This window comes from Dreissena polymorpha, chromosome 4 (assembly GCF_020536995.1).
Source record: "Dreissena polymorpha isolate Duluth1 chromosome 4, UMN_Dpol_1.0, whole genome shotgun sequence".
In the NCBI taxonomy this organism is placed as follows: Eukaryota; Metazoa; Mollusca; class Bivalvia; order Myida; family Dreissenidae; genus Dreissena; species Dreissena polymorpha.
In genome coordinates, this window is record NC_068358.1 from 93,235,891 (window position 1) to 93,254,565 (window position 18,675).

General features: G+C 35.1%; 2 protein-coding genes across 2 annotated transcripts; one reads left to right on the top strand and one right to left on the bottom strand.

The window, feature by feature from the left end:
• Positions 1–449: 449 nt before the first annotated feature.
• On the bottom strand, positions 450–9,391 carry LOC127879710 (acid ceramidase-like). The gene is made up of 13 exons (XM_052426706.1): positions 9,253–9,391; positions 8,801–8,868; positions 7,244–7,287; positions 6,219–6,303; positions 5,721–5,804; positions 4,973–5,051; positions 3,811–3,931; positions 3,005–3,149; positions 2,641–2,695; positions 2,055–2,218; positions 1,518–1,694; positions 986–1,042; positions 450–641 (listed from the first exon to the last, which is right to left on the bottom strand). The coding sequence occupies exons 2-13, from the start codon at positions 8,858–8,860 to the stop codon at positions 552–554; spliced, it is 1,161 nt and encodes a 386-aa protein (XP_052282666.1). The 5' UTR covers positions 8,861–8,868; positions 9,253–9,391; the 3' UTR covers positions 450–551.
• Positions 9,392–10,422: 1,031 nt separating this feature from the next.
• On the top strand, positions 10,423–11,683 carry LOC127878609 (homeobox protein Hox-B13a-like). Its single transcript, XM_052425135.1, has 2 exons — positions 10,423–11,064; positions 11,194–11,683. The coding sequence occupies exons 1-2, from the start codon at positions 10,423–10,425 to the stop codon at positions 11,551–11,553; spliced, it is 1,002 nt and encodes a 333-aa protein (XP_052281095.1). The 3' UTR covers positions 11,554–11,683.
• The last annotated feature ends 6,992 nt before the right edge of the window (positions 11,684–18,675 follow it).

Consider the following 18,675-nt stretch of genomic DNA (forward strand, 5'->3'; position numbering starts at 1 on the left):
CTGATATACAAGACACATGGGGTTGAGTGTAAAGGCATCGAAATTAAGCGTCTGTTACAAGTGGAATTGTTTACCGACGACAAATGAATTCGGATTTGAAATCGCATCAACATTAAAATCATGAAAATAAACAGTACCTTTTAGGAGTTTTTGTTTGTTGTGGACAATAATCACATATATCTTTAATGTGGTTGTTATGTTCGTGTTTGTGCCGCAGGAGTAAATACGCGTAAACATCAAATGTATTGTTGTTCAGGGCGTAAAACAAACAATACTAATAATGCACACAGAGGAGGTAAACGAAAGCAGTTTATACATCGCCAACAGCAAAATGAACGCACAGACTATTGCCAAACACATCTCGCATTCGTGACTGATGGATGCGTCAGTAAAACTAAAGAAACAACAAGTGAATAACCAACATATCAACAACATAACACACGTCCACAAACACGTTAAAGTGTCTTTATTGTAACACAATGTAATTTCCCATTTTTTTTTCATTTGAATGGTTTCCGTAGCGATCCGACGGTTCCATTGGCGATCAGTGGTTACCAGGGCTCACAGGGGTCGGGGCAGTACTGAAGGTACGTCTCCAGGGTACCACTGTCCACTTGCATTAGGGCCGTGTATGTCGTCAGCTGAGGAAACATTTACATAAACTATTGGTTATGCCATACCTAAGTGTCTTGAACATGCTTTCTGAAATTTAAGTCAAACATACAATGTTTGACATATGTGAACCATACAACCGGAGAGATTAAAGGACAGGAATGTTGGAAATCGAGTTCAGACCATTATACTTTTGTGTGGGTTTGTGGGTAAAGTGACACCAAAATTCGGGCGTTTATCGTGTTAACAGTTGTATGTACTCCCGAGTTACCGTAGTTTGGTCTCCCTAGTTACAGCGCGGGTTCTACGGTTTCTTTAGTGCACAAGCACCTAATTTCTCGTTTTCCAAAACCATTTAAACGTAGTTTCTTACCTTATTAAGAACAGGTTTCGATGACAGTACGTTGAATAAGCCAGCAAAACCAGTATTCTGGAATACGAAAACGAATAAATGGGGGATAACACTGATCAACCATTTTCCAAGACCATGTTAAACGGATGTTTTTGGGTCAACCTTTACCTATAACATTTAACATCAAATCAGAGAGCGGAGAACACATTTAATTAGCGACGAAGAAAAATTAAACCCAAGGCTCACCGGTCAATCATTCGACCTTTAATGGCTGCTTCAGAGTTTTACTAGTAATTCTCCTGCATTGTCAACATATGTTTTTGTTATAAGAATGAAAGAAACATATTTTACCAGATAGTGTAATACGATGCTGGTAAATTTTCCCTCTTAAGTGAACAATAATCAAAAAATAAAATATCGTACATTCAGCTTTCATCCATTTCATAATATTGAAACTACAACGCTGACATACACATCTTGGTAACGCGACAATTATAATTGCTCATATTGTCTAAAACGCAAACAAACGTTTATAACTAGCGAAAAGATGTACCTGAACTCCCATGGCCTTCATGCATTTATTGGCGGGCCCCCGGCGGTCGTCAAGGAAGAGCGGCGCTTTCCAGTGGTCATAATTTGTCTCGAGAACGTACCAGCCGCCCGCCGTACTGTCTGTCATCGGCCACACGTCTGTGCCGTTCACATGACGGTTGCGTGTGATCACACACCCCTGCAACAATGGCATGCGAGAAAGCAGAGATCACCAACACTAAACCCAATTCTACAACAACAACAGCAGCAGCAGCTCTATTTCTACTACTAATAACAATAATAACAATATTTTAATGATATATTTTAATGATAATTTTCATCATCATCATCATCATCATCATCATCATCATCATCATCATCATCATCATCATCATCATCATCATCATCATCATCATCATCATCATTATCATTATCATCTCCATCATCATATTTTATTTTGATGCTATTTCCTTTGATTTAAATAGCACTATTATGTTACGTAATTATCATAATAATGTCTATCTTGAAGTGTCAAAGAAACGCTAGATAAAGCCCATACCTCCCCTGGCTTTGTGCCGCCAAGGATGAAGTAAGCGGGAGCTATCAGTTGAGTGTTGGCCAGTTTGTCACGTGCCTCCTGGTAACTTCCGGCGCTCTCCATCGTCTCGCGGCTCAGGAAGCTCATCCAGTAGCCCTTCTTGTCCCGGATGTACTCTAGGATGCCTATAGCGGAAGTTGTGCCGAATAAGGTTTTAAGGCGAAATTTTGCCGAAAAGCGCCTTTTTCTTTATGAGGCGCGTAGAATTGTCAAAAACGACATGTTTGAAACCCAACATATAATACAAAATGAAAGTGTCGTTACGGATTAGCCTGTACTTAACACTAAATAGTTTAAACTAAACTACAAAGCTAAACTACAAAAAGGCCAAACTAATTCAAGTAGGCAGGCCGAAGGGTATATATCTTCAAAAGCGTTCAAACAAAGGATGAACACCATTCTCGTATCTTGGGAACATTCAATAAGCCTGGTTTTTACAGACGAGGGCATATATATACACGTGGCATTCGACAAGAAATGATAATAAAGGTTATGCGTATTTGTAATTATGTGAATAGAATTAAAGTTGAGCCGGAGATGTGCATACCCATGTATCCTCCATCAGCGTTAAACCTCTCGTCCATACTGAATGTAAACATCCCCTGAAAATTAAAAACGGACATACATGTCAATGTTTACGATATCTTACGCAAACAGATGACATCCTAGAACGCATGATTGTATTTTACATTAAAGATAACCAATAATTACTTAGAGTATTACTTACATACTGTATTAACTCTAAACATCAGTTTATGATTTAAGTCAGGTTGTTTAGACTGTTTAAAAATGTTCAATTCAGCATTTCTAGTTAATATTACACATGCTATTTAGATTTATGTTGATTAATACGCTGACAGGGTTGTATTTTCTTATCACGTATTAAGGGCTGAAGATATTTATATACTTACCGGTTTGATGGCGGTCAGGACCCCGATGTAGCCCGCGTAGTTGACGGACTTGAAGAGGGTCTTGCCGCCCCGCTGCCAGTCCAGCGTCACTATGGCGGGACGGAGGATGTCCGTTAGCTGCCACGTTCGGTTCTTAACGTCCCAGCTGCAAGGCGACTTACAAATGAGCCGTGCTCTTCGGAAAGCGGTTTTATGCATGCGCGTTAAGTGTCGTCCCAGATGAGCCTGTGCAGTCAGCACAGGCTAAAAAGGGACGACACTTTCCGCTTTTATGATACATGTTTTTTCTTTTAAAAGAAAGTCTCTACTTAGCAAATATCCAGTTTAGGTGGAAAGTGTCATCACTGACTAGAGAGGATACGTTACGCATATGCATTAAATCCCCTTTTCACAGAGCACGGCTCAACTGTGTTATTCAAATTCTTTATAATTCTTTATAAATACTTTAATGAACATTCTGTAAAAATAATTGCCAACTCTAGGTTGTTTTTGGACACTACTTAAAGTAATACCTTTGGCCTTACAGCGCTATGGAAAAGTAAAGCGTAATCGTATCTGGAAACAAACAACTTTGTAAACTAAGATTTTAAAATCTTGTTTATTATTACTGTTCACTGCTTCAGTTCTAGGACTCATGTAAGGGCTTTATTCGATAATATATTTGTAATATTGTTCCAGAGCATAAGGCCTCAGTTGTAAGACTTATTTAGTTCATATGGCTGTACCATAAATCGAAAAGCAAGGTTGATTGGCTCATGAATTTGCGTAATAACAGAGAAGTACGCATGGTAAAAGAAGTTATTTACCCAAGGAATAGTCCGAAATCGAGGTTCCTTGCATGGTACATATTTCCCTTGGCATCCTGAGACACAATGGACGTGCATACAGTGAACAGTTCGTAGAAGATGTTGTAGATGAACAGCTCGCCTATAGAAAGGGAATGGAGTGCATAAACGTAATACATCAGCTGAGCTTATGCCTGTGAGAATTTGATTTATCAGAACGATCAACTGTTTTAGCCTAAGCCTCCGTCTACATTGTTGCAGCATTGGTAGCATTTAAAACAGCAATACATTATTTATATGCCAAATATTTAATTGTTCTAAATTTATATTGCTAAAAATTATATATTATATGTCTGTATGGCATTGACCACTGTTGACTTCATTGTGTGTTATAAGTATGTGTACTCATGGGCTTCAAGCCTAATGTATTCTGAAATAAAACCTATCACACTTATTTAAACAATAATACAAATTTAATGTTGACTTTGGCCACCAATAAATAACTATAATAACCAACTAAACATAATAAAATACTAAACTCAGGCCGGGGATTGAACCCACGACCTCCAGAGTGGTAGTTAGACACTTTAACCACGTCGCTAAAGAGCTAGCCCAACAGCACGGGTGTTAGAAGTGACCTTATTTTACTACACTCCTCCCCCTTTTAATGTTTAAAGGCCCAGACACGCCCGCTACAGCATGTCTTGCATCCGCATGGCCCTCCCAGAAACCATTAAACAGCTCAGACCCATTCCCGCATTCACAGTTCTTTTTGCCTCGTCGCCATTAATGTGAAAATACTGAGCTCAGGCCGGGGATTGAACTCAGGACCTACAGAGTGGTAGTCAGACACTTTAACCACGTCGCTAAAGAGCTAGCCCAACAGCAAGGCTGTTGGAAGTGACATTATTTCACTACATAAATCTCAATTATATGTATGTTATGTGCAAAAGCAAGGCTATATAAATGTCATCGGAGGCGTTTGTGATATAAGATAAATTTATTAACTATACAACATACCGGTATATCAAAACATCATTTATGTTTTATCAACATACTGCGTAAAGTAAAAATAACAAGTTTTTCATTATGCGATGCCGAAACATAACGGATAACATTCTTCATTACGCAGTCGACCATTGCTTGAACAGAGTTTTGTTTCAATCTGCGTTTAGTCTGATACCTATCATTATGCCGGAGGCATTCGCCATCCCGGTCAGCTCTTCCTTGTACGGAGACGGGAGCACTTGGTCCAGATTGTCCTAAAACACACATAGAAATCAACATATAATTAACTATCGTGGCCACGATTTGTCTTCAGCAAAAACACACATTTAAAAAACACAATCGTTTTGCGATGTATACATGTTTATGAAAATAAATATGGTTTATGAAAAGTAAAAGTGAAGAAAAATGAGCGAACCTTATCAGCATCCGATGGTCTTTCATTTCAGGACAGTGACATACATAAAGGATGGCAATAAATACAACACAGCACAAATAGTAAAACTCTGACTGATATTAAACTGTTGACACTGCCTTGGAGCGGTCAATGGTAATAATTTGGGTTTAGACACGTTTATATAACTGCTAATATAAATACATCACATGTAATAATTGAGCTCCTTTCTGCGAAATAAGAGGCTTAATGCTTTCCCAGAAAGATCGTCCATTGCGAGCAGTCCTCAAAGGCTCATCAGGAATGACGCTTTCCGCTTTAATGGTATTTTAGTTTAAAAGAATTGTCTTCCATTTTAGTCTGCAATCGTCGTCCCTGATAAGCCCAAAGACCTAGATTACCTGTAATCTAGGTCTTTGATAAGCCTGTGTGAACTGCATAGGTTAATCTGGGATGACGATCTACGCAAATGCATTAAAACATGTTTCCAAGAAAGTTGCTCACTGTATCTCTCATTCACCAAGTGACTCACCCCCAGCAAGTCAACTATGGAGATGATCTCTCCGGATCCCCATTCCATCAGAAACTTCTTCATCTCCAGGAGTATGGCACCGATCTGTAAAATGATCCAAGTGTAAAACAGTTTATAAATTTAATAAATTATTTTATAAATTATGCTTTTTATAAGTATTGTATAACCGGATTTTATTGAAATTTAAATTTGAAAATCACCAAGGCATGTAGTTTAATTAGTTAATTCAATAAAAAGTGCGTTAGACATAAACGCCCGATAAATATGTTTTAGATAAGTATTAATTAATATCTTTCCCATACCATATTGTGTCACACTATGTTATACATATTATGCATCTTATCATATCACCTGTATCATATCAGACTATAAACCGAATCGCTCTGACAATTTCAAAACGTGTGCGACATTTTTGTGAATTTCCCAGAAAGTCTTAGTGCATTTTGATTAAAAGATACGATAGCCGATTTTTTTGGGATGTTATATTCTTATAGATACCTCTCGATGTTTGTCCGCACCAAGTTGCAGCCATCTTTGCTCCGGAGGAAGGTCAAGGTTGATGACGTAATTTGGTACACGTCGACTTATGGAAAAGGCATTGAATTAGACGGTAGACTAGTAATGAAGTGTTACATGTATATTTGAGCCTCTTTCCATGAACACTGGGTTCAATCCGTTTACAGTATCGTCCAAGTCCAACAAGGCTGATTAGGGATGATGCTTTCCGCATAGACTTGAATTTCATTTAGAAGATACTTGATTTAAACGAAACATTCACTAAAACGATAAGAGTCGCCCCTTATTATGCGGATTACATAGAATTAATAGTATGTTTAAAGTTAGGATGACGCATATATCATATGTTGTCCATTGATGCAGAACATAAACATACATGTATTTTAACGTTTTGGCACACTAACTGGTCACTGCTTTAGAATATAACATTTTATATTTGAAGAGTGAGTTTTGGTAAAATAAATCTGAAGGGCATATGTGCGTATACGTGCGTCAAAACAAAATTACTTTTTAGCACCAGCGGCAACGGTGTACCGTTACTCGATGTGAGAGGTGCATACAAAGACCATTAATTAAAGTCTATATAACGCTCAAAATCAACGAAAATTTCGTAATGTATTAAGTAAAATAAAATTAAAACCTAACCAATCAGTGTTCCTTATAGCAATAGCCACAATTTCAACGCTAGATGTGGTATATATGATTACATAGATTTTTGTAGATACAAAATGTTCGTTTTTATTTATTTGTGGACACAATAAATTCCATGCTAATTTCCGGCGAATATATCTATTCATACGAACACTAAAATGGTACCATGTTATAACCAAAATAAAAACGAGCATTTTGTATCCACAAACATCTATTTTACCAGACCACATCAGGCGTTGAAATTTTGGCAATTGCCATAAGGAGCAATGATTTTTAATTATTTAGCTTTATTTTACGAAATATTGTACGAAATTTTCGTTGATGTTGAGTAGTAATGATACTTTAAGTAGACTCACTCCTTTGGTGGTGGGTATTGTCCCTGTACACAACTGTCGTTGTACTGAAAAACAAAGTAAGCATATAAAGCACTTGAATTTCACCAACATTCAATTTTGCCTGTTATCGATCATGATACCATTCGCAATTCGTCATATTCGTCATATTCACATGTGTGTAAATCTTCATTAGCTTATTCAACTTCTGTGAACGGGGTTTCCCCTTTTCGCAAAAGATTGTTTTATACAGCATTCACCATTTGCAGACACTTTGAATGTGCACTAAATTAACCCAGATTATTCGGACGCGCATGTATTATAAGTTCGTCTATTAACACAATTATATCTACGCGTTAGTATCGTGCATGATTGTATTACTCAGCAAAAGTTACAAGACTGAATAGTTCATAAGAATATGTCTCTTTCTTTCTTTCTTTCTTTCTTTCTTTCTTTCTTTCTTTCTTTCTTTCTTTCTTTCTTTCTTTCTTTCTTCTTCTTCTTCTTCCTCTTCTTCTTCTTCTTCTTCTTCTTCTTCTTCTTCTTCTTCTTCTTCTTTTTCTTCTTCTTCTTCGTCTTCTTCTTTTTCTTCTTCTTCTTCAAACTATTTATTCTTCTCTAGTTCATATTAATGTATCTACGCATGCATTTATGCCAATACCTTAACATTTAATACAACTTATCCAATAAACTTTTTAGGAACATGTATGCAAGGGGAGCTTCCGACCCTAGTCAGACTTATTGACGAGGGCAATAACAATGTAAGAAGCAATCAACACCTCATTCAACTTATGTAAAACTTATGGAATACTGAAACGTCACATCATATCAAAGTCAACAAGATTTTCCGACATCTTATGTTCTAGACGATTATTAAACCCTTTGCATGCTGGGTAATTTGTCATCTGCTAAAATGTCGTCTGCTGAATTTCTAAAATTAGCATTTTCTTCGATTTTTTTTCAAAGAATACTATCAGAATAGCAAACAGTTTGGATCCAGATGAGACGCCACGTTCTGTGGCGTCTCATCTGGATCCAAACTGTTTGCAAAGGCCTTCAAAATTCGGTTCCAGCACTGTAAGGGTTAAACATTACCATGGAAGAGAATAGCGAAACTTTTGTGTGGTGTTTTTTAACATGATTAATTAAGACATTAAAAACTTCGCATTACATCCATCTGTAAGTTTTTTTCAGCAATGCGTTGTTTTAAATTAAAAAACACTATTTAAACATTTCACTGGTATTGTTTTCAATACAAAATAAACTGATTTTAATTAACATCTTTATTATTTGTGTATTCTAGTTTTTAAAATAAACTAAAACAAATCGTGTCCCATAAGGACATTAAATAAAAGCAAGCATGTTGTGTTCAAACAGTTAATCGACAAATAATTGACCTTTATATTACATATGAGTCGTGCTCCGTGAACAAGGAGTTTAATGCATGTATGTAAAGTGTCGTCCGAGCTTAGCCTGTGCAGTCCGCTAATCTGAGATGACACTATACACACATGCATTAAACCCCCTTTTCACAGAGCACGACTCATATGAGTATTTTACTACATTGGGCATGTGACTCACCGGTGGAATCTGCCCAGCAATCAAGGACAGTGTCAGACCGAAGACGAGCAAGGACAGCATGAGTGTATCTGAATAAAAAATACAACGACTAGTCAATAATAACAAATTGCAATTGTTACGAAGACGACGGCGACAACGACATCTATTATTACTACAACAACTACGTCTACGACAACAGCATTGGCATTAATAACTACTATGACAACAATAACAACAATGCAGCTGCAGATAATAATAATAATAATAATAATAATAATAAAAATTATAATAATTATAATAATAATAATGATAATAATAATAATAATAATAATAATAATAATAATAATTATAATTATAATTATAATTATAATAATAATTATAATAATAATAATAATAATAATAATAATAATAATAATAATAATGATATTAAAAATATAAAATAAGGTCAAGAATAATATTTAATATTAAATTACCTTTTTGCTAACAGTATTTCGATAAAAACAAACTCCGAATAAAACTTGTATGCCCTATATAAGAATAAATATCAACCAAAATGATACCATGCGATGTATACATATGGCGACGGTTTATCAGTGGTTTGTTTATCTTTTTGCTTACGGGACAACTCATATACTCATTTATCTATTAACATTGAACATCACAACAATATAATAATACAGAACTAAGTCACATTAATACACATATTATCAGTTTATCTGGTTTTAACAAGGCTAACTACTATGGTACTAGATGAAACAATATACAATTATCTTAGCCCGATATAACAATACCTATGTCATCAAAGTAAATTAGTTCAAGGTCAAGATAAACATTATGCTATTAATATTATTGGTGTCAATATTACTTGTAAATTTTAACATTATATCATGCATACACGTACTGAATTAAAACAATAACAAAATGAATAAAAAAGATTTTATTAATTTGAAATAAAACTTATTGCCACGATTAAAAAAAAACAAAAAAACAAAACTGTCAGTTTAGTTATTGAAAAAATACGCCTAACTGACTTCATTGACACTTTTAATATTTAATAGACACAAAATTGTGTTGCTTGAAAACAATGTGCATTACTATAAAAATAACATAACATATTTTAGTTGTTCTAACAAATATTTTTAGCATTCAAAATTTGACTGAAGTCGCGATTTGTTTGCGCGGAATAAAAAACTTTGTCTTGTATTTTTGAATACACATATCAAGCGTACACAGTTAAATAAATTAATTATAACTGCCAATTGCAATTTAGAACATGGACACGTTAATTGCAATTAACGCGTCTACTCTCAATTATCCGATAAAACTGAAACCGTATGTCCGGTGATAACCATATTGAATTGAAAATATCATAAATTAATCATCGATATAATATATCGACCTCTAATCGATTGATACATTTACATTTAGCATATCTTTGAATTAAATACACTTGTGCCAGACATGATTGGTATCATCAGATGAGCAGCAGTATAAATGTTATACATCGAATTTATCAGGCATCATATAAGTATTGCTGATATAAGTGAAACATTGAACGGGTTGTTCACGTAACACAATCAAATATCTACATTACAATGGATGGTTACTTTTGCAGTCACTTTCCTCACCATTTACAAGGAGCAATGGTGGGTGCTAACGAAACAAACATGATTTCTCAATCCTCTAGCAATGTTGGGACAATGGGTGGTCGGTTTCACCCGTATTTAGGTAGACGTCCACGTGGACAGTTCAGCGCTGATGAGGTCTTACATCAAAGCGGGTCCAGAAGCTATTACCAACCGAAAGCGTGCGCATCTTCAGCGACGTATCAACATCAACAGACGATAGGTACAGCGTTTGCAATAATGCCAACGGCACGCGAAACACACGATGATTTGAGCCAGTATATATCAGGGAATATTTCACAACTTTCAACATTGAAGACATTGCAGGATGTTTGTGGTCTAGGGTTAGCGACCGCAAGTTATGCCAATGCTGCTTGGTTGAATGGAAATGTATTATCATCAACAACTCAAGGGTCCGTAAAACGCACATTTGAAAGCCAGAATGAAGTTGAGGGGGCTATTTTTGATCACCCCTTCTACAACCGGCGACGTCGTGCAGCCGCGCCTGAAGAAGGCATGACTCGAACACGTGACAAGTACCGGGTTGTATACACGGAAAAGCAGAGAAATGGACTGGGACAGGCCTACGAGGAAAACAAGTTTATCACCATGGAAACCAGAACAAATCTCTCTAAGGAGCTTGATCTATCGGACAGACAGGTAAATAAAGTGTCAAACTTGTTAATACAAAACACCTTCAACTGTTTTTATACATACGGTACAGCTTTTAATAAGTGAACTCGTTTCTTTACAAAATAATTATGTTTGTGTTATTATTGCCATTTTCAGATCAAAATCTGGTTTCAAAACAGAAGAGCAAAGGAACGCAGGGATTTGAAGCGATCGTCTGTTGCTGAAAGCTCCACGTCCGACTCCGATCAGAGCAACTCTTCCGACAGCGCATCAGTGACGTCATCGTGTCGATTTGGCGGCAACGAATCTGAAATACGAAACGAACCGTTCCAATCAAACTCTATGGACTTTCAACCGGATCAATTCTCTGGATATCATTATGTACCGACACTATTTGATTCTCAGCAAGTTACTACATGTAGATGGGGCAATACGTTTGAACAAGGTCCTCGAAATCTCGATAGTTCTCCTCTCGGGACCAACACATATGAAGACTTTTCTACACCGAGGTTATGAAAATGTAATATGTGCACTGAAGATGTGTTGTATGTTTTGTGCTCGCATTGATGTCATTTCATGTTGTAATGTTGTGTTTGTACTCGTATATGGGCATTGTGTCGTTAGTAATATTGTATTATAAGGCTGAATAAATGTGCATGTTTAAATACATATTAATATATGCTGTATTAAATATAAACTGAACATGTGTGTCGCTTACATTTCACGATTAAACACGTTCTTAAATACAAACAGCTACTTAATGCAAAGGGAACACACGTTATGCACAATAAGCAAAATGTGACAATTATAATTTAATAATATTAATAATGGGTTTAAATGGATTTAAATCAGTTAAGATAACAAAATAATACATATATAATTTACTTAAATTTTTTTCATTGTTCAGCTGTGCAAGTTTACTGTTTATTAATATAGCATGAGACATGTACCGTGGTTTCTGTAATATTAACGAACGCTCAGGAATGCTTGTTTTTAGGTTTTTGACTAGCTCGCATATTATTTAAAGCCTGGAATTACACAGTTTCTTAAACTAAAAACGTTGTACAATACATAACATGATAACAAAATATTCATTCAAATTTATGTAATTTTGAATACGGCATTTCTTATAACCGCCGTCTTGGAATTTCATCATCTATGTTCGTCCCGAGAAGAGAAATATTGAGATTGAATATTGTCAAGTAATTAAATTATACAATTAATGAATTCATGTTAAAAAAAAAATAAATAAAATAAATAATAATAATAACATCAATAATAATAATAATAACAAGAAATTCAGTGAAACTGATGGATGCTCCCCGATGATGCGCTTTGTCAATGTATGTGTTAATAACCACCTAAAAAGATCTAATATTAGCCTCGGTGACCTTGACCTTGACCCCAGTGACCTCAATCCTCATCAAAAGGTAGAGGTCCATGCAAGGTACCTACGTGGCAAATATGAAAGAGATCGGTAAAGAATTGAAGGAGCTATGAGAAACGGTAACAAAAGTGTGACGGAAAAAGTATATTATTAGCCTCGGTGACCTTAACCTTGACCCCAGTGACCTCAAACCTCATCAAAAGGTAGAGGTTCATGCAAGGTACCTACATGCCAAATATGAAAGAGATCGGCAAAGTATTGAAGGTGCTATGAGAAACGGTATCAAAAGTGTGACGGAAGGAAGTAAGGAACTACAAAGTGGCAACTATATGCTCCCCGAAATATTTCGGGGAGCATAATAATAATAATAAGCACACATACTTTGATAATTTCATTAACAAACTGGTTTCATAACAGAAAAGTATAGGAACCAAAAGATTCGATATAATAGTCATCTGCAGAAAGATTATCGAGCTACTCCGATAATCGCGTTACTTCTGATCTCGATGCTTCAGTGTCATAATCGTGTATGTTTAACTGGATCGAAATTGAAATTCAGGAACTTACGTTCCAGTACGTCCGATTTCGATAAATACAATCTTCAATGGCCATAAACATAGACAAATGCTTTTGATATATAATTCTATAAAACATGTTTGATTCTTATCCAATTTTTTCCGCCGTGTTATAATAATGCGTAAAGCCAAGACTACACCTCTCCTCTCTGATCAACCATTGATTTAGACTTTTCAACATGGTATATGGTTATTAGACATTCATATTTTAATGTTTGGTGTCTTGTGTGCACAGTAATGGTTTTGAAAGATTGCATAATAAGGTCGCCGTGGTGTAGTGGATATGGAGTACTACTACTACTACTACTACTACTACTACTACTACTACTACTACTACTACTACTACTACTACTACTACTACTACTACTACTACTACTACTACTACTACTACTACTACTACTACTACTACTACTACTACTACTACTACGACTACTACTACTACTACTACTACTACTACTACTACTACTACTACTACTACTACTACTACTACTACTACTACTACTACTACTACGACTACTACTACTACTACTACTACTACTACTACTACTACTACTACTACTACTACTACTACTACTACTACTAGTACTACTACTACTACTACTACTACTACTACTACTTCTACTACTTCTACTACTACTACTACTACTACTACTACTACTACTACTACTACTACTACTACTACTACTACTACTACTACTACTACTACTACTACTACTACTACTACTACTACTACTACTACTACTACTACTACTACTACTACTACTACTACGACTACTACGACTACTACTACTACTACTACTACTACTACTACTACTACTACTACGACTACAACTACTAGAACTACTACTACTACTACTACTACTACTACCACAACGGCTACTACTACTACTACTACTACTACTTCTTCTACTACTGCTACTACTACTACTACTACTACTACTACTACTACTACGGCTACTACTACTACTACTACTACTACTACTACTACTACTACTACTACTACTACTACTACTACTACTACTACTACTACTACTACTACTACTACTACTACTACTACTACTACTACTACTACTACTACTACTACTACTACTACTACTACTACTACTACTACTACTACTACTACTACTACTACTACTACTACTACTACTACTACTACTACTACTACTACTACTACTACTACTACTACTACTACTACTACTACTACTACTACTACTACTCTACTACTACTACTACTACTACTACTACTACTACTACTACTACTACTACTACTACTACTACTACTACTACTACTACTACTACTACTACTACTACTACTACTACTACTGCCATGATTTTCTTTCGTATTTTACTTGCGCACTTGTATTTTGCTTTCTTAAGACAAATGTTATCTTGACCATGTAACATATAGCTTTACAAAATCACGCTTTCGTCACGAATATATGCAATGTAAATAACAAAACAGGGAAAGACCACCAATAATGTTGTTAGAAATTTAGGTCCTACTCTTTTTTCAAAACAGTTGTAATTCTATGTTTGTTCTGTAGTTGTGTAACTATTTTTGAAATAAAATATGTTTAAATAAAAAAAAAGAAGACGCATAGAATCAGTATATCTAGTAAAACAAGATATACTGCTATTGTACTAGATGAGACAACACTAAAATTATTCCAATATAACAATATATAAACCATCATATTAAACTAGTTCAATGTACTAATGAAGGCGTCGCGTCGCTATCACTACATATTATATAAATACATATTTGGTATTTTAACATTATACAACACATGAATGTACCGAATTAAAACAATTCCATTATGATAATAAACAGTTAATTTATTTACATTGCTATTTATACGTATTGCCATTATTTAATAAATACAAATTCCAGTTAATTATTTAAAAAGTCCTTTTTTAATAACATTATACAACACATGAATGTACTGAATTAAACATGAATGCACTGAATTAAAACAATACAATTATGCTAATAAACAAACAGTGTATTTATTTAAATTGTTATTTATACTAAGTGCAATTATTTTATAACAAAACAGTCCGGTTAATAATTTAAAAAATCCTCTTTTAATAGCCTAATCGACAAAAACACCTTAATATGTCAACAACAATACAATGCACGAAATACGTGATGCTTGAATATATTAATATACAAACATATTTTAATTGTTCTATCAATATTTAAGTATTTAATATTAATTATGTGACTGAAGTCGCGATTTGTTGCGTAAAATTGTATTTTTGAATACACAAAACTAGCTTTCACAATTGAATTATTAATTATTTCTGTCCGATTGCAATGATGCACATAGTCACGTCTATTGCAATTAACGCGTCTTTTCTCAATTATCCGATAAAACTAAAACCGTATGTCCGGTGATTACCGAAATGAATTGCAACAATCATAATAAATTAATCGTCGATATGATATATCGACCTCTAATTGATGTGAAACATCCACATTTAGCATATCTTATAATTTAAAAACACTTGTGCCAGACGTGATTGGTATCATCAGATGAGCAGCAGTATAAATGTTGAACATCGAAAATAACAGGCATCATACAAGTATTGCTTATGTAATACATAACTGCTTCTTTAACTGAAACGTTAAAAAGTGTACATTACAATGGATGGTTACTTTTGCATTCAGTTTCCACACCATTTGCAAGATGCTTTAGGGTGCACTAACAATACTACTATGTTTTCTCAACCCCCTAGCAGTGTGCGGACAACTGGTGGTCGGTTTCATCCGTATTTAGGGAGAAGCAATTATTTTCAGGGATATTTCTCCTCTGCTGAAGCCTCGAATCAAGGCGGATCCCTAAGCTGTTACCAGCCTAATGCGTGCGCATATCCAGCAAAATATCAACAACAACAGCCCACGACAGATGAAGCGTTTTCAACAATGAAAACGTCACGCGAAACAGACTTTGGTTTGAATCAGCATATGGCAGGGGATATTTTACAACTTTCAACATTGAAGACATTGCAGGATGTTTGTGGTCTAGGGATAGCGACCGCAAGTTTGGCGAATGCTGCTCGGTTGAATGAAAATGTATTATCATCTACAATTCAAGGGTCCGTAAAACGCACATTTGAAAACCAGAATGAAATTGAGGGAGCTATTTTTTATCACCCCTTCTACAACCGGCGACGTCGTGCAGCCGCGCCTGAAGAAGGCATGACTCGAACACGTGACAAGTACCGGGTTGTGTACACGGAAAAGCAGAGAAAGGGACTGGAACAGGCCTATGAGGAAAACAAGTTTATCACCATGGAAACCAGAACAAAACTCTCTAAGGAGATTGATCTATCGGACAGACAGGTAAATAAAGTGTTAAACGCGTTGATACAAAAACACCTTCAAGTGTTTTTTATACATACGGTACAGCTTTTAATAAATAAACTCGGTTGTTTACAAAATAATCATATTTGTGTATTCATTGACATTTTCAGATCAAAATCTGGTTTCAAAACAGAAGAGCAAAGGAACGAAGGGATTCGAAGCGGTCGTCTGCTGAAGACAGCTCCACGTCCGACTCCGATCAGAGCAACTCTTCCGGTTTCATCGACAGCGCATCAGTGACGTCATCGTGTCGATTTGGCGGCAACGAATCTGAAATACGAAACGAACCGTTCCAATGTCGATACCAATCAAACTCTATGGACTTTCACCCAGTTCGATTGTCTGGATATCAACAGTTGCCGACAATATTTGATTCTGAGCATTTAAATTCTTGTAGATTAAGCAATTCGTTTGAACAAGGGGGTCCTCGAAATCTCGACACTTCACCTCTCGAGGCCAACACATTTGTAGACTTTCTAGCACAGAGGTTATGAATATTTCATATATGCACGCAATTGGTTTGGGTTTCGCATTTAACTTATTAAAAATCATGTTTTAAAGTCGTGTTATGTATGAATATTTTGTCGTTATTTGAAGTACCAGTTTATACCCATACTAAACCAAAGCGTCACTGTCCTAGTAGATTGATACTTCTGATAGACATATGGGAAAATGGTTCCAAATGACGCGAATTATTTAAAACCTATTTGTTATATATGTTCCATTTGCATTTAGGTGTTGTAATACAGATGTATTATAAGAAAATTTGGTTATGACATAATACATGTAATAATATAAACATATACCTTTTAGTAAATTGTAGTACTTAACTGTGATTCTTGTAGCTTAATGAACTTGCATGATTGAACACGCACTATATAATGCGACTTTATTGCCGATAAACATTCGAACATTTGAGCGAAACCCCAAACATGAAAAGTCGCCCATGAGGATTGCGTAAAAGTATTATGTAAGATATTTATTATGAATTTCGTCTTCATTATTTGAGATTACTTAAAATGAAACACTTTAATACAAAATCAACAATAAAGTTAGTTACAGACTTTCATAGAACATGCACTGACACGCCCTACAAAGTGTACCTTAAACATAAATTGTTCCTGATTCACTTAATTATTATTCATGCAGCATATACCTATTAAAATGATACATACAATAACACACATAAAATCCATGTTACACTCACGTGCTTGTAAATAGTAAAAATAAAACATCGCGCATTACTTCAGGCACAATATGAGTTAATCTATGGACGTTGATAGAGTGCTTATATCGAGTGTATATCTCATCGTGTTTATAATATGTATATATGTTTTCATTATTTATTGATATTTTTTATGCATAATCAGTTAAAGATATAATAACCATATCCACCGCGCTGATGCCAATTTGCCAGAAAATGTGTTCCTGTTGATACATTGGCTAATAACCATTCGAAAATGTGACTATTTTAATAAAACATTTTGCATTTATCGTCTGATAACGAATACAGACGCTTTTGATAACATAGAGCACCATAGACTGAAAACGTTTTTCGACGGAATATGGCCCAAACAAAATTTGAGCGAGCATGGAAAATACATACAAATTAGTTGTATACCATTTTCGTGATAATCAAAGGCGAGCACAAAGCGGGGGACGAGACAATGGTCAAAATTTACTCAGCAATTGTGCTAAACGCATTCAAATGTAAAAATATATTACAAATGTTCATTGTCATACACTGTCGCCCATTATATTCCACTTATTTACCATAACTTGTGTAAGTAATTGTTACCACCCTACTTCTAACTGTGTAACGAACAATAAACAGTTTATTAAAACAAACAACTTTGCAAGAAGTAGAAAGGAACCTGTGCGATGAAAAATGAACCATCGGGCGCAATACAAGTAAACAAATGTTTAAACTTCATTTTAGTATACTTCGATGCGGCAAAGTTGACTTACAACTGCCCCATTTGTTGTCACCTTAAAAGACATATGATGAAACCCCTCACATGAGTACGCATACAATAAGTATATCTGATATAAAAATGCGTTAAGTTCTATCGTCACACAATTATCAATGATCACGGCATCTACGAAAGATATACCATACACCCAATGATCAAGGCATCTAAGTAAGATATACCATATACTCATATTTTAAAACTAGGTCAAGCTTAAGATATCTTATTTTCAAAATTAGTAATATTGTCCATATTTTTTTTTATTTTACATGTGATACTTACATATTCGACGTAACAAAAATAAATGATTAATTTAGCTTATGAAACGTGTAATTCTCT

Coding starts and splice junctions, on each gene's coding strand:
- LOC127879710 (XM_052426706.1), bottom strand. CDS start 8,860: ATGCTGTCCTTGCTCGTCTTCGGTCTGACACTGTCCTTGATTGCTGGG. Junction 2,219..2,640: donor CGCTGATGGAGGATACATGG/GTATGCACATCT, acceptor CTTCCGCTATAG/GCATCCTAGAGTACATCCGG. Junction 642..985: donor CGAAACCTGTTCTTAATAAG/GTAAGAAACTAC, acceptor ATGTTTCCTCAG/CTGACGACATACACGGCCCT.
- LOC127878609 (XM_052425135.1), top strand. CDS start 10,423: ATGGTGGGTGCTAACGAAACAAACATGATTTCTCAATCCTCTAGCAAT. Junction 11,065..11,193: donor TTGATCTATCGGACAGACAG/GTAAATAAAGTG, acceptor TGCCATTTTCAG/ATCAAAATCTGGTTTCAAAA.